General features: G+C 37.7%; 2 protein-coding genes across 4 annotated transcripts; one reads left to right on the forward strand and one right to left on the reverse strand.

The window, feature by feature from the left end:
- Positions 1-5,811: 5,811 nt before the first annotated feature.
- LOC115627623 lies at positions 5,812-7,171 on the reverse strand. Of its 3 annotated transcripts, none has more exons than XM_030523356.1 (3): positions 6,974-7,171; positions 6,245-6,513; positions 5,812-6,171 (listed from the first exon to the last, which is right to left on the reverse strand). In XM_030523356.1, exons 1-3 carry the CDS (start codon positions 7,086-7,088, stop codon positions 6,043-6,045), a joined length of 513 nt encoding a protein of 170 aa, XP_030379216.1. In that variant the 5' UTR covers positions 7,089-7,171; the 3' UTR covers positions 5,812-6,042. The 3 variants fall into 3 exon arrangements, with proteins under 3 accessions (XP_030379216.1, XP_030379217.1, XP_030379218.1); XM_030523357.1 differs by having other exon boundaries at positions 5,812-6,178; XM_030523358.1 differs by having other exon boundaries at positions 6,245-6,542; positions 6,974-7,010.
- A 5,201-nt stretch (positions 7,172-12,372) lies between these two features.
- Positions 12,373-15,297, forward strand: LOC115627697 (glycoprotein-N-acetylgalactosamine 3-beta-galactosyltransferase 1-like). Its single transcript, XM_030523439.1, has 3 exons — positions 12,373-12,945; positions 13,762-14,598; positions 14,944-15,297. Exons 1-3 carry the CDS (start codon positions 12,373-12,375, stop codon positions 15,121-15,123), a joined length of 1,590 nt encoding a protein of 529 aa, XP_030379299.1. The 3' UTR covers positions 15,124-15,297.
- Positions 15,298-16,574: the final 1,277 nt, after the last annotated feature.

Raw genomic sequence — 16,574 nt, forward strand, 5'->3', positions numbered from 1 at the left:
CGACTGTCTTAAGCCCCTGGCACTCCATTTTATTTATTCATCGACAACTATAGCTTTCAATGTAGAAAAAACACAGAGAACTTAGTTAATTTTAAAAATTTCGAACAAAATTCTTGAAAAAATGGAGCAAAATCGAAAAAAATTCTGTTTATCTAATCGCCACGAAACTTCACAGGATCGGCCACGAGACTATTTTGAATATGGTCACAAAATTTGATGAACATCGGTTGAGCGATTTCGGAGTCTATAGGGAATATACATACATCCTTTCATTCTTTTTTTAAAAAAGGTTATAACTGTGGCTACCAAATATCCTGTTCTTTTCGATCGGAACAGCCAGAAAAATTGCTATTCTTGCTCTCAAGGGCAATTTAGTCAACTTCTGCCCCCATTTCTAAAGGCAAAGCCTCCCAGAGTGGTAATTTAAATATTTTGGCACTTATTTTCATTTAATTTCATTTATTAACAACAAAATTGGCCCATAAACTTGTCTGTTTCTATTATTAGCTGACCGTAAAGAGTTCAGGTTATAAGACATTATCTACTTAATTAGACATAAATTGTGTTTTTACAGTTAATGAGTGAACGGACAGTTACTGATGTGTACCAAAAAAAAAACCCTTGAATACACTTATAGTTTTCCAAAGAAGCGCCTAATTTGAAGTCAGGCTAAAGGAAACTAGCCGTGCATTCGACATTCACAGATATGGATGAGCACATCGATTTTTACTTAAGCGATATCTGCTGTAGATGCACGTGTAGGTACATACGTATGTACATACATATGTATGTATGTGCAAACATGTCAACAATTTTGTGCAAAGAAGGATTTCAATTTCCTTTAAGCGGAAGCGCGCTGTCAGTTTCGCATTTTGCGCCACAAATCATCAACTCTATCGGGCCGTGTCCATGCCCCGTGGCCCTGCTCGTGCCCTTGCCCATCATTTATGTGAGTGTGAGTGTGGGAGTGTGACTGTAGGTTGCAACAACTGCAGCTACACATCATCCATCCATCCATCTAACAATAAGCGTCCAGCGAGTCTGCCAGCCATCCATCTAGTCGGCCATCTGTCAGGCAGTTTTTGTTGTGTTTGAGTTTGGCGTTGTAGCTTTTGTTGTTGTTGTTGTTGTTGTTTCTGTTGGTGTAGAAGTAGTAGTTTTTGTTGTTGTTGTTGTTGTTGGTACTACCCCCCACCACTCTAAGTCATTGTCGTGCGTAACTCCAAATTTTTTAGCGAAACCAACAGACAGTTGCAAGTTAATACATATGTATACTATATATAAAATTGTTTGTAAAGAATTGTCCGCAAAGATTAAACACTTAGTTACAATGTTTATGTTCCAAGGTCAACGTTAAATAGTAGTGAGCTGACACAGCAACGAACCTATATAAAATTATTTTTAAATAATAAAGCATACATTGATTCGAAAAATGCGGAGCTCAACTATCGAGTAAATAGGAATAATAAACACAATCACAAATCAGCAGCTAATATTTTTGAATAATGCCTCTTAAAAGCGAACATATGTTTAATTAGTACATTACTTGTATGTAGAACACGTTTATTGAAGACTAGTATTTTGAGTTACAGCATTTAACAAATGTTCGTTGTAGATGGGCTTTGAATAGGAGCCGATAAGCCCAGATGCGTCTGCCTGCTTCCTTGCGAATTAGTCTTTCAGCTTTAAAGATAACGCTGCACATTATCTCTCTTCTGGAAATCTTGTAAGTGTACAGTATGTATAGAACTATCACAGGAACCACATATTCATTTACTGGAGCCACCCATTTAATTTGGCAATTCAAGGCCCTTTGGCGATTTCAATTCAACATTATGATGTTAGATCATTTACGCTTTCCCTTGCTTTTGTAGATCGCAAGAATTTTGTACATTTACAGCATGAGTTTAACGGTAAATGCAGTGAATTCTCAGAATTCTTCTAAATACACAGGATTATTAGAATGGGAAATCGCCAAACACTAAAACTGTAAACGGCACACAGAAACAATAAGTAATAAAAATCAAGAATAATTTATAGGTCAACTATTGAGTCCCTAAATAAAAAGACAAATTTAGTTTGCAAAAGGGAAGGAAACTTAAGTCCATATTTTACCTTCTCACATCTTATCGTTTCATGGTCCAATACTATATACGTCCAAGAGAACCCCCTATAAATTGCAAAATACCATAAATGGAAGCTCTCCCAAATTACAAAATACGGTAAATAGAGTTTGTTATATATTTATTCTTAGAATATAAAAACTAAGCTGGAAGATTTTTCATACAAACGGTGCATTTTATTTTCAATGAACCCCTCACTCACTGAACTTTGTGCAGCTCCTGTACTCTTTGAAGTTGTGATCTAAAACTTCCAGTGCAAATTGATACTCTTCAAACCTATTTACTAATGTTAAAAGTCAATTCGGATGCCTCCATTATTAGAAAGTTATTGGCCTAAATGCAATACGACAGCAATGCGATCCTTCAACATGAAAATCCTGCAACCTGACACCTTACAGATTCCAAATGAACATAATACCAGAAACAGTTGTAAAATCACCAACAACAGGCAACATAGCCGTACAATCAATATGAATACATAGGCGAGCTGAAAGCTGATCTGATCCAAATTTTGAGTAGGTTAAGAATTAATTGTAAGCCTTCTCTTTAATGAATAAACTAAATAAAATATTGCCATACATGTAATTTCTCACATACACATAGAAATTACATTTGTATGCATACGTAGAGCTATATAATAATACCTTCTATTTTGTCATGCCGATTATGAATATACTTGTAGACTCGGAGATGTTTCGTTCTTCCTTCTCGGCACAAAACTAATGTGCCACGCGTACAGACCATAATTTAAAATTGATGGCATACATATGTATATAAGTACTGTTTTATTAAAATCAAGCATACGCTCTGGCTTCAACGCGTGTCCTTAGGTTCAGAAACTCAAACATTTGTTTAAATATATTTATTTGCAAGATGTGTTGTAATATCTCTTTTGTTTCCTCTTTGCGCTTGCATTTGAATTCCCATACAAATATACAGACAAATATTTGCAAATGCAAGGAAGGGCAAAGTTACGAGTTTAAGCACACACACACATAGACGAGCGTGCAGTATGTGTGTATGTGTGAGTGTGTACGTATATTAATGCGTTTTTTGTTTATTTTGATCGTTGCGTAAATACAAATACAATGGAAGTGAGCGTATCTGCAGTAACAAATTGTTTTTATGGCAAACTTTTATACATATTTTCTATGAAATTACAGCAGCGCCCGCGCATAAAAGCGGCCCATTATGACAATAATAGTAAAAATAATAATAATAGTAGCAACAACACAAAAAAGAAGAGCAAATTTTACAGTCGAGCAAGCCCGACAGCGAAATACCCTGGACCCTAAAAAGCAGTTTGGCTTCAGAAGGGAACGAAACTGCCGATGCAGCTTAAATGTTCACTAAAAACCTCAACTTAGGATAAACCGATTTGAATAACATTTCAAATACGGGTGAGTTTTTTCCTTTCCGAAATGCATCTGAATTAACAGTTCAATTTGTCTCTATGTACTGGTTATGGAGTCGCAGATGCGTCTTTCTATTTGTTCCTTATACTTTGCCCAAATCATTGCCCAAAAAAGCAGAAGCCAATAGAAGAGATCGAAACTGTCACTGGAGCTTGAATGTTTACTAAAAACCTAAACTGAGAATGATTTGGTTTGAATGAAATTTCAAAAATATGGAAGAGCTCGTTTGTTTCCGAAATGCAGAAGTTCGTTCAGATCGATTTGTCTCTATATTCTCTTTTTCCTGCGTGTTACATTTACTTTGCCCAACCGATTATAACCTTTATTTTCCCATCACATACAGGGTATAAAACAAACTGTACGGCATGCTGCTGAACTGAAATAGTTTTCATATTGATTTTACAAGTACCTACCAAGCCTTCTCAACTGCCACGTCTCCCAATACGCCCCTACAGACAATGGTGGCCGACCAGTTGAAGCTGAACGAAGTTTGACACAAATTCAACTTTATGGAAATTCTGGCGGAAAGTATGGCTCTACAAGTTGCACCGCTTGAGTCAAGGCTTTATTCGGCCAACTATTGAAGAAGAAGTGGGGGAGTGTGGAAGACAGACATGCAGCTGATACCGGCATTCCAATAGATTCTGGAGTTGTGTTTAGTTCGTGCACCATTTCTATACTCTGTACATGAAAAATGTAACAGGCAGAAGGAGGCGTGGCAGACCCCACAAAGTATATATATTCTTGATCAGCATGACAAGACGAGTCGATCTAGCTCTGTCTGTCTGTCTGTCTGTCTGTCTGTTTTGCACAAAGATGCCTTATTTGTCTACGCTGTGCAATTTTGTTATATTTTTTTTATTTTCCCCCGTCTTCCACCCTATGGGAGTATTCTCAAATTTTCTGTTCATATAATTACCTATATCTCGAAGACCATATCACCTAGGGACACCAAATTTTAGTACAAGAGGCCTTATGTGAATACGCAGAAAATGTGTGTCTTGAAATTTCCCTTTCTCCCCCCTCTCCCACATGATCACTGCTTTTCCATAACTCCCGTATTTCTTGGAATTTTTCATTGAAATTCGGAAAATCTGCCTAGTTAGTGATGTATGTATGTATGAAGTTATAGCCACATATATCACCTCAGGCCAAACTCTGCCCGCAGCTGTTGTTGTTGTTGCAATGACCTTTTTAAAAAGTATAAATATGTTTGGGCAATCATCACCAAAAAAAAAAAGAAATGTCCAAAAATAACCACGTTGTTCAAATTACTATTATTAATTGTGACGAGAGCTCGTATTATATAAGCAGTTTTGGAAAATAAATTAATGAAAAAAGTTTTGAATAAAATTATGCACATTGTTAAAAATGAAAAATATTCACGTACATACAGAAGAATGAAAAGCCGCAACAAATTATCAAATCGAAAAAAAAGTAAAACCAAAAACAATTAGACTGGAAGAATAATTAAAAAGAAACATTATAAAATAAGAATAATTTACGTCGTTCTAAGGCGACGTTTCAAACTAAAATGACATTGTTTGCTAAAGTAAGGCAGTACATGAGTTTCTTCTTCTTGCAATTACACCGATTTAGCGCAGGCAGCGACGCTTTCGATGCTGAAAGTTATCGAAATTATTTATACTGTCTATCGACAACTGCTTCGAAACTTTGCTTTCGAGATGGTGATTTGATTTAATTGTGATTTGTGTATGTGGGTGTTTTTTTAAGACACACAATTCCTATAAAACAAAATAAATGAATTCTTAGTAGTACTTAACTAATAGTAATAGGTCAGTTATGAAATGCAAGAACATTTATACCCTACTAGCAGCTCTTACCCGTCCTTGTTGGCTCAGTATTTGTGCTTACAATTATAAGTTTATTTACTATATGATAATTCTCTTCCGACACTCTAAAGTTTCTAAAGAGTTCATTTCCAAACTACTTTGGTATGGTTCGAGAGCTGGGACATAAAATGTACAGAGTAAAAGTGTACAGGTATATATATTATTGATCAGAATGACAGGGCGAGTCGATATAGCCATGTCCGTCTGTCTGTCCGTACAGATGAACGTAAGGACATCAGAAGTTACAAGAGCTGGAATTGCCAAAGTTGGCTCATACGGACGGACGGACAGACAGATATCTTTTCAATGCTCCGCCATTTCTCGGGCTAAGGAAAATGAGACTAAATAATGGAAATTATGGATGTACATCGGAATGGGTCTTTGTGCTAATAGTTCGTATAATAACGATAAATACATATATTTAAAGATCTACTCAATATTCTGAAAAGTGTTATATTTAAAGCTATACATATTCGAATTTTTATCAGAGTTATTTCAGAAATCCTGTGCTGTAACGTAAGTTCTTTGGGGTTTTGCAAAGACATTTAATCCAGCCAGTCTGTCGAATTCTCGCTGCCAAATGCAAAAGCGTATATGCTCGATACTCCACTGCTGTCCATGTGTGTGTCTGTTTCAAACGTTATATTGGCCCTAGCACCAGCTGGCCTTGGATGCACCATTGGTGTTTAATATTGTTGGTTCGATCTGTGCCTCCACATCGAACTCGCCAGCCTCGTGCGATTCCAGCAGGCTAAGGGTTCCACACGCGACAGCAGATTCCTGCTGACTGACAACATATAAAACCAACTAAACTGGCATCTAACTAATATAAGCCTGGCACTGGCAAACTCACGTTCGGCGGTAGACTGAGTCCTTTGCTGTGCTCCTGCGGCTGTCTTGGTTGCTCCTGCTGCGAATCGCTCTCCACGGTGTCCAGCGTCCAGTTGTGGCGACTCTCAATGCGTGCTGTCAGAGGAAACGAGCTGCACACTGTTGTCAAGCTGGTATTGCGTGTGGGTAGCTCGCAAAGACCGCTAGAACATATGGTAGACTCCATTTCATACTCCAGGGTATCAACAGACATGGCATCTTCCATATCTGGTTCACTTTCGCCAAAAAGAGCTGGCCGGCACCAGAAAACAGAGGAGAGACTTTAGAGGAAAGACACCATATTTGGAGTTCCCGGCAAATCAGAAAACTATGCAATAACGGCCGCCGATGAGTAAATAGGGAGACACGCGAAATCACGTATTTAACGGATAATATTTTCTGTATCTCCATATACTCATAGGAGCGTGTTTCTTTTATTTTGGATGGGGTGTACGTGTATATTGAAACAAAAAGGCATATTCCCAGACACAATCTACTGAAGTGAGGTGCAGTGACACCTCACTGATTTGTATTATTATTTATTTATAGCATCATTATTTATGTTTTTTTATTATCATTACAATTGGGTGTTCTTTCAGATTTTGGCTTAGAAATAAACTCCAGTTTATCTCGTGGGTAACAATAATTAATTACTACCTTTGAAAAGTTTGTTTCCTCTTTAATACTATATAGTTCTGGCCCATCGACTTACCTGATTTGTGAAGATCCACAAGCGCTTTACGCTCATTGGCCGTTGTGCTTGTCGCTGGCAATGGCATTGGCATTGGCTCTGGCTTAGTTTTCTTATCGCATGTCAAGAAGTCCATTTTTAGGCTCTTACCGAGAATATAGTAAAGTATAAAGAACTGATAGGAGCTGCGGAAAATAGCGTTGAGAGCCGAGCCGAACGAAACGAAACGTATATGCAAGTGTATTTTTGTTGTTTTGTGTTTTTGTGTGTGTGCCGGAAATTTAGTAGTAGCTAGAAGAATTCATTGTTGAATGGCAGAAAACACAAAACATCTAGTACATACATATACACGTACATATGTACTCGTAAGAGAAAAACGAAACGAATGAGGAGTACAGCGAGGAGTATAGCGAGCAAAAGGAGAAACGAAACTGCTCGAAAATTTTAACGAAATGTTTGTCTAAGCGCTTCAAACTTTCCCAAAAACTTAACAATTGTTTGAGCACACACAAATTCAAACACACACACACACACACACAACTACGTAGCAAACCCGCACCCACATGCACTTTAAACACAAGAGCTTGGGCCAGCTACACGGCAAATCGGTTTTGCGTGTGGTCGCCCAATCAAGCGGTAAACCCAAAAAACCAAAACTCTGTCAACAGCAGCACACAAAACAAGTAACTGGCAGAAGCTTCCGGAGACAGGTGGGGAGACAGGATGGCATTTGCGGACGCGGGCTCTATTTTCTAGGTCTGCAGTTCAAAATGTGTCAATTAAATGTGTACACGTGTACACTGGGTACCGAATAAAAACTTGATTTTTTCAACTAGTTCGGTAAAGAATCAGTTGCCCAAGAACCTTCAAAGCGTATTAAGGAAATTCAATTAAATTCCCTTGCTTAAAAACTCTTAATTGATTTAATAAAATACCTAATATCTCGGAGAGTCTACATACCAAGTATGGTAAATGTGGCCTCAGCCGTTTCCGTGTTGCAAGTGTTCATACAGACGGACGGATGTGTGGGTGTCAGAAACGTAACCTCCGGTTAAATATCAAAATCTTAACCTATTTTTTCGAAGTTCAAATTGGTTGTGGATTACATAAAAAATTCATTTCCTGCTTGTAGGAGTTTTTAAACAGCATATTTCGATCATTTGGATACCCTGTACTCAAGGGGTAAAAGGGTATACTAGTTTAGTGCGAATGCATGTAACACACAGAAGGAGGTGAGTAGTAGAATATATATTCTTGATCAGTATAAAACGACGAGTAGATCTAGCCAAGGATAACAGGAAGCACAAGAGCTAAAATAACCAAACTTGGCAGCCAGGTCCTACTAAGTCCGAGAAAGGAAAAGTTTGTTCCGTTTTCTAATGTTTCTCATTAACTCGTTCGCTATTTGTTATATTTCCTAACTGTTATACACATTAATGAAATCTCTGCCTAAGCTCTGTGCCTTGTCTATTAATAAATAATTTTAAAAACATTTAATTTTAAAGTAATATTTGAATAGCATTTGGTTTCATAGCAATGGGTATAGGGTATTTAAGGGCCGGGCCACTTCGACTTTAGCATTTCGTTCTGGTTATTACACAATCGATTCGCTCGATGGAAATGTAAATAAATGTCAAAATAAATAGAGTTCATGCAAAATTTAAATCGAATGCGCATTAATCAGAATTCCATAAGCAGAGTGTGGTATTCTGTTATAGCTAAACAAATTTAGAGACACAAATGTTGTGTTGAATACATATACATAAAAATAAAGAATAGAATAACCAGAAAAATCAGTTGAATCGCAATTGTAATACGAGGGGAAGCGTTTAAGAAGAATTCGGTATTAAAAGTGATCGCGTTTAAGTGCTTGAGGGGTATGGTGCTTGGGTGCCATATACAAGTACATAAGTAGTAAGCGACAGTCAATGGCAATTACTGACACCATCTGTAATTTAAGTAGCACATTTAAATGCTGCATAGTTCAAGTCTTTGGCCCAAATAGGAGCTACTTGAACAGCACACCTCCACTCCACTCCACTAAACTCCACTCCCAGCCCACCTCGAACTGCACTTACCACAACCGCCAGCTCCTTAAACTGGACCAAGCGCCGGTCCAAAATGCATCAGCAGCAGCAGCAGCAGCAGCGCAACTTTTTTAATACGCAACACGAGTGACCCGCTTGCGGACAATTGGAATTGTAACTTTTGATTAAATTCGTAGCAATAGCAACGGGCAGCGAGCAGTGAGCGGCCTGCAGCCAGCAGTCAGCAATGCAGTCGAAGCATCGACAGCGCAATCCGTGGACTACTCAGAGCAAGGGCAAAGTTTTGCGCTGGTTTTTCAATTGCATTTGATTACCTTGTTGCGTGGGTAGCCGAGCGCTTGTTGCTGCCCACCTACTGGATATGAGGTGTTTCTCCGTTCCGTTCCGTTCCCGTCCGTTCCATGTCGAGTCGTGTCGCGTTGGCTTGAACTGCTTTCACGGCTTGTCCTTTCACTACAACAATGCATTTGAACTAGCTCGACATGATTCGATTGTTGCACTACTTGTTTGTCACAAACTACGAACCTGTACCCATTTGAACAGAAAAATGTTTTCAACTTCGTTTCATTAATTTATTTATTTTTATTTTTTTTTTTTAAACAAAACTAATACATTTCAAATAATATGTTATACAGTTGTACGCGCCTTTCTTACATCTGTTACAAGAGCTGCTGGCAAAGCTAAGGCAGACACTACATCAAGGACTACAAAGTCAGGTTGTCCTCCTACACTCATACAGATGGCAGGATGGACACGTCGACTCATCTCATTGCAGTGATCAAGAATACACGAGTATATACGCCACGCCTCATAAGTTAGTATACCCTCACACTTTAGATAAGAGATACTAAAACGTGTTGCCGATTCATTACTTACACCAGCGGAATACTACTTGAACGACGAAGCTATCAATTGGAGTCCGACATCGTAGAAGGAAACTAAAATAACGGCAAGAGTAACTATAGGATCGGTTGAAAACATAATATAAATAGCAACTTAATTAAATTGAATTAAAGACAGATAGATATACTTCCCTAGAGTGCATAAAAATACCGACAAGAAAACGTTGAAATGATAAAATGCTGAGCCTAGAGCAAACAACCAAAACCAAAAATATCTAAACATTCTTAGAACTTTTGCACTAGAAATTTTGGATATTGGGTTTAACCTGTGAAGAATTACTCTTCTTTTGCCTCAAATGGATCGCTGTATTTTTCTGCCCCATTTTTATACTCTGTACATGAAAGGTACAAGAGTATATTAGGTTTGCGCGAGCTGAAAAATGTAACAGGCAGAAGGAGGCGTGGTAGACCCCACAAAGTATATATATTCTTGATCAGCATGACAAGACGAATCGATTTAGCCCTGTCTGTCTGTCTGTCCGTCCGTATGATCACCTAGATCTCAGAAACTATAAGAGCTAGAGACACCAAATTGCACGAAGATGCGTTATGTGTGTTTTCTATACGAGTTTGTTTTATTTTTTTGATTTTCCCCCCCCACTTTCCCCCTATGGGGGTTTTCCCGATTTTCCATTCGTATAATCGCTTATATCTCGGAGACTATAAGACCTAGGCACACCAAATTTTGGCCCAAGATGCCTTGTGTGAATACGCAGAAAATGTATATTTTGGAATTTCCCTCCCTCCCCCCTCTCCCCCGCAATGCGATTTTCTCTAACTCCCGTAATTCTTGGAATTTCGAACTAAAATTTTGGAAATACCCACAGTTAGTTATTATGTGTCCATATGCCAAGTTTCACTATGATAGACCGATTTAACAAGAAGTCATAGCCATAAATATATTTGCTGTTGCAGCGCTGCTCAAGCGCTGCCCGCGGCTGTTGTTGATGTTGCTGTTTAGTTGACTGCGAAAATGCTTACACAGACACAAATAGACGCGCATAAACATACATACACTCACATAGACGCAATTGCTATGTAAATATGCAATTATATACCCTTTACGTGAGTTCGAATACCGAGAAAGGTAAAATAGATCAAATTTTTTTAAATTTTCTTATTTTTTTTTTTTCTATAATTATTGTAAACATTTGTACAGAGTATTTCAAAGTCGGGACACCCGACTTTAGCTTTTTTACTTGTTTTTTTTTTTTTTTTTTTGAATTGCTTTGATGACATCTTGGCATGTGCTTTTTAATATAATTGGAAAAGGGTTTTACTTTTTTCGATATTAACATACAAGTACTTGTAGTATTGTATTCATCTACGATGCTTACGTTAATTTTTTGCAATATTTTTTGCTTAAATGTGTGTTCTGAGTGTTTGTTGCTGCTACAAACGCAGTTTTACAGAAAACGTGCAAATTTGCAACTCTTTACCAGTCAAAAGTACTATTCCACGAAACACAGCGCAACTTATAAAGGTTAATTTAAAAAAAAAAACACATGAGCAACAACTATTACACGAACACACTTCATCGCTTTAAAACAGTTTTGGATTATAATTTTACATACCTTGATTAACGTTTTTCATTATATAACTTAACTTTTGTTGGTTGTTTTTTTAATTCTGCAAGCTCTGAAATTTTACCAAAAATTGTCGCGAAAAGCACAAACACATGTTTCACACAATCAGGTAACTTTGACTGCGCGCCAAGAAAACGGTGTTGCCATATCAACAGGAATTAATTTAATTTTCGCTTAATTACACAATTTATAATAAAATAAAAAGTTTTCATATTTAGACAAAAATTTTTTTGGACTTTCTGCCAAAAAAAAAAAACGGGTAAAAAAACCATAGTGCAATGTTTGGAAAAACATCGATCGATCGACGATGCATCGCAAGCAAAAAGAAAACATGCATCGTGTAAAAAAATCGTTAATGCTAGATACATCGGTGCTTTTTTACATCCCTAACATTGATTAAGATTTTGGTGTGATTTTGATGCCAATGAGACAACTGTGACTGGGGGACAAATATCTGTGATTGCCTGTGATTGGTTCGCAAGGAGTAAATTAGGCTTGAGCAAAGGGCAGAAGGAAGCATCTCCGACACCATACAGATGATATTATTCTAAAAAGACATGACAACACAAATCGATATATGTATTGATTAGGTTCTGATTTTAAAGCTGTGCTCTGTGAAATTTTTGTCACTGTTGTGATTTGTGACATTTAAGTACTCCTGACGAATCGCAGGTGCAAATCTGTTCCCTCATCTCTACTGTTGATTCGGTGAAAGCTTATCAAAAATTGGATCGCCAATTTTTATTATGTTAAGGCGTTGTTTAAGGCGCATTACGTTCCATCGCAATTTCAGAACAATTGCAAGAACCAGATCAGATCCATCGACAAGTCCATGGCGCACTTTATGCACGCTGCTCATCATCTCAGTTTTCTTATTTGCCTCCATGGAGCTTCTCTTCCTCGTCTGCAGGGAAGGCTCTGATCTCAAGGAATATCTGATGCCGCCTTACAAGGAGAGCGTAAAGAGCTATGTCGTGGGCACACGCATCGAGCAAGATGACAAGAGTGTGGCAGAGGAGCTCCGGGAAAAGGTGGAGGTGCACTGCTTGCTGCTGGTGCGGAACCATTACGAGGAGCTTAAGGCGTCGCATATTGCAAGATCATGGGGCGGACGCTGCAACCATTTGCACATCGAAAAGACGGGGAAAGATGGCTACGAGCTCCGCACCTATTTAAAAATCTATGAGCGGCACTCGCACTCCCTCCACTGGCTGCTGCACGTGCACGTCGACAGTTATGTGATTGTCGAAAACTTGCGCTACATGGTGGCAGGACTCGCGCCAACGAAGCCCCTTTGCTTTCACGCTGAGCATGCGCCCTATCCGTACGCGCATGTAGGATTGCACAAAAGCAGGGACTTGCTTCTTAGTCATGGTGCCCTAAAAGCGCTAGTGCAGACCCAGATTTGCATGGATATCGCTTTCGTAATGGATTGTTTGGAACTATCTGGCATTGAAGTGCGTGTCAGTCAGAAATTTTGGCCGTTTGAAGCGCCTGCTGTAATAATCCCCTTTACATTAAGAAAATACTTTTGGCGGTGGCCATATATATATAAAGCTGTGTATCAGGTGAGTTAGCAGAACATAAGAACATAAACATTCCATTCAAACGACACCGAATGAGAAGGCTCCACAAACTGGAAATACATCTTTCAATTATAAAATCCATTCTTCCTAAATGTTGATGACAGTCTCCTTAACTATTTACGGTCTTATATGGGATATCTATTCGAATAATTATGCTCTTTACCTAAAAGGTGCAGACCCTACAAAGTACATATATTCTTGATCAGTATGAGAAGACGAGTCGATCTAGCCCTGTCTGTCTGTCTGTATGAACACCTGGAGCTCATAGACTGCAAGACCTAGAGACACCAGATTTCGTAGACAGACACTTGTTTTTATTTTAGATTTTGTTGATCCTAAAAAGTCAGCGGAAAGGATGGACTACAGCTGTTGAGTATCTTCGTTGCCAATTGTTTATTGGACGCTCAAAAAGCGCTCTATAATTAAAAAATGTGTGAGCTTTCTGTATAACAATTCTGTGTATAGTTTTAAAAAAATCAAGGCATGTAATATCGTTTAAAAAAAGTGGAAGAGCAAGTAAGCCCTATCTTTATGACCAGCTAGGTACGGGCCTTCTTCTTCTCAATAAGAAAAAAGGTTAAAGTAAATAAATTGAGATTTATTGCAAGGGGCAAGAAACTTGAGGTTATTTGGGGTACACATAGTATACTTGTAGTACAACCAGTATTTATTTGACCTTCTTTTTAGGGTTTCAATCATACTGTTGAGTCCTATCCAGTCATTTTGCCTTATGTGCGTGCTAATCAGGTGCATGTTTTGGACTTTTTTCTTTACCATTTGCGGGTCTATGGATATGTCAACTACCAGCCGGCGCTTCCGACATCGGCAGAGTTTCACGTAAAGGCCCTGCCGTCGAATAATTTTCTCGGAAAGCAGCTTTACGGGAAGGTGCGCATATTTTGCCTGGTGCTTACATTTCCCCTGCAGTACGGCAAAGTTGTGAAAGCCATAAGGAACACATGGGCCCGTCACTGCAATAAGCTGCTGTTCTTTAGCAGTCGAACCCAACGTATCTATTCGAATCAGACAATAGCTCTTAATGTCACCGAGGGCTATGACATTCTCTGGAGCAAGACAAAGGCGGCTTTCAAATATGTCTACGAACACCATTGGCATGAAGCGGATTGGTTTTACAAGGCCGACGACGACACCTTTGCGATTATAAGCAACATGCGCTATATGCTCCATAACTATCGGCCGGACGCACCCATTTATTTTGGTTGCAATTTCAACCGATATTTGAAACAGGGCTATATGTCTGGCGGCGCTGGATATGTGCTCAGTCGAGAGGCCTTACGTCGCTTTGCCTTGTGGGGACTTTCCTCTTCTAACTGTACTAGTTCGTACCCATCTGAGGATTATGGAATGGGATCCTGTCTAAGTTATTGTAATGTCACTGCTGGCGATTCGCGTGACACGCAAGGCAGGCTACGCTTTTTTCCACTTCAAATCGAGAATTTTCTCATAACCGCAAATCGAAACAAGGAATTTTGGATTTGGGACTTTATGAACTATTTCCCCGAGGTACCAGTTATGCATATTCTACAGAAATATTATAAAATACCAACGTTAGATACAGCTATTTTCGTTTATAAAGCTATTCTTAGGATTTCCAATAACTGCTAGAATCTTGTTATCTAGAATCATGTGTTTGAATTCGAAAATGTGTAAGTTGCTTCGAAAAAAGTCGCCTTCAGAAAAAAGTTTAAGAGTAGTCGCGTATTACAATACAATAGGTGTTTTAAATTAACTTGAATTTCAATATCACGTGATATCGCCAAACCATTACCAAAGATCCATTTACAGTGTCTGATGAAACTATGTTTTATTGTATAGTATATAGGCTAATATTTATTTATTTCTTTATAGTTTCAGGGCATTGACTGTTGTTCCAGTTATGCTATTTCTATTCACTATACGGAGTACTATCAAATGTATGTCTTTGATTATTTGATATTCAAAGAGCGACCTTATGGCATACGCAACGTGCACGTGCCTCTACCGGGACTCGGGACAATACAACGGAATAGTAGTTCGGATATAATATAACTCAAACAACGGATAACAAAAGATCAGTTCCTGCACTTCTTGTCTATAATAAAAGCAAATACAATTACAATAATCCAGATAAATTAGATATAGCATTCAAAAGCAACCAAATCTATTTGCATGCATTAAATCCCTATTAAATATATAAATATATATTTATGGCGAACTTTTCAACTAATATTAGATTCTTATTCATATTTCATAATGTTTCATTTGTGTCTATATAATACATACACTGATAAATTCTTGGCATGTACGTAGGCTGTACAACCACATATGAACGAGTATAAAAATCAGATTCGCACGGAGCCAATAGAGCGTGACTGTAAAGCTCTGCCGATTGCCTCTCAGTGCAGTCTTCGTCTTGTCTATGTTTCTTAATGTTTATTTTGTATATACAGTGAAAACTCCTTTGGCCGGACCCACACCAAACTTTTGTCCACCCAATAGGAGTGTCCGTTTAAGGGGACTTAGACTTTTTTGCTTATTTCAATTATTAAAATCAACTGACTTCATTTTCAATATAATGATTCAGTTATGAATTTACATATGTAAGTACAAAGTACATACACTGATAAAAAAGTTGCATAGTACGGATGAATATTTTCATATTAAATTTAATGTTCATATTCATGTTTCATATTCAAATCAAATATAAACATCGTAAATTTTACTAAAAACATATTCAATTAGTGATTTTAAAATGAATAATATTCAAAACAAAGTGTTTAACTTCGTTATTAAAGTGTCATATTCAATTTAATGTTGAATCATATTAAATATTAATATGCACACACTTAAAAAACAAATAGTTAAATTTACTATATTCCATAGTAAATTATAATTATAATTTTTCTGAACTTTAATTCGAAGTGTTTTGTAGTCTATTTAAATATACTAGAAATATATTAAATTTTAATTGACTAGAATTCTCAAGTCGGTTTTCAGGATGAAAATAGTTTCAGAAAAATAGTGTCCGTGTTCAATTTAGTGAGGCGAACTTTCTCTAAAAAGTACATCAAATCTAATGTTTTAGAAAGTGTTCGCTTAAGGTAGTGTCCGTATAAAAAAGCGTGTCCATTACGAAAATTTTTACTGTACCTAGTTAATTTAAACAAAATATAAAATTGTGTCCTAAATTCATGAAATGGTGTGTTTATGAGTATCACAAACATATGCTTATCGAATGACCGGGGGAATGTCCATCAGGGAATTCGCAACCACAACAGCTAAGAAATCGAAACATTGTGCCTAGAATTTTTGTATAGATCGTCATTATTATAGCCTGTACCCAAAGGGTGAAAGGCTATACTAGTTTTGTGCGCATGTATGTAACCCAGAAGGAGGCGTGGCAGACCCCACAAAGTATATATATTCTTGATGAGGATGAGAAGACGAGTCAATATAGCCATGTCCGTCTGTCCGTCTGTCTGTATGAGCGCAAGGATCTC

This window comes from Scaptodrosophila lebanonensis, unplaced genomic scaffold (assembly GCF_003285725.1).
Source record: "Scaptodrosophila lebanonensis strain 11010-0011.00,11010-0021.00 unplaced genomic scaffold, SlebRS2 tig00000096-arrow-pilon, whole genome shotgun sequence".
Taxonomy (NCBI): domain Eukaryota; kingdom Metazoa; phylum Arthropoda; class Insecta; order Diptera; family Drosophilidae; genus Scaptodrosophila; species Scaptodrosophila lebanonensis.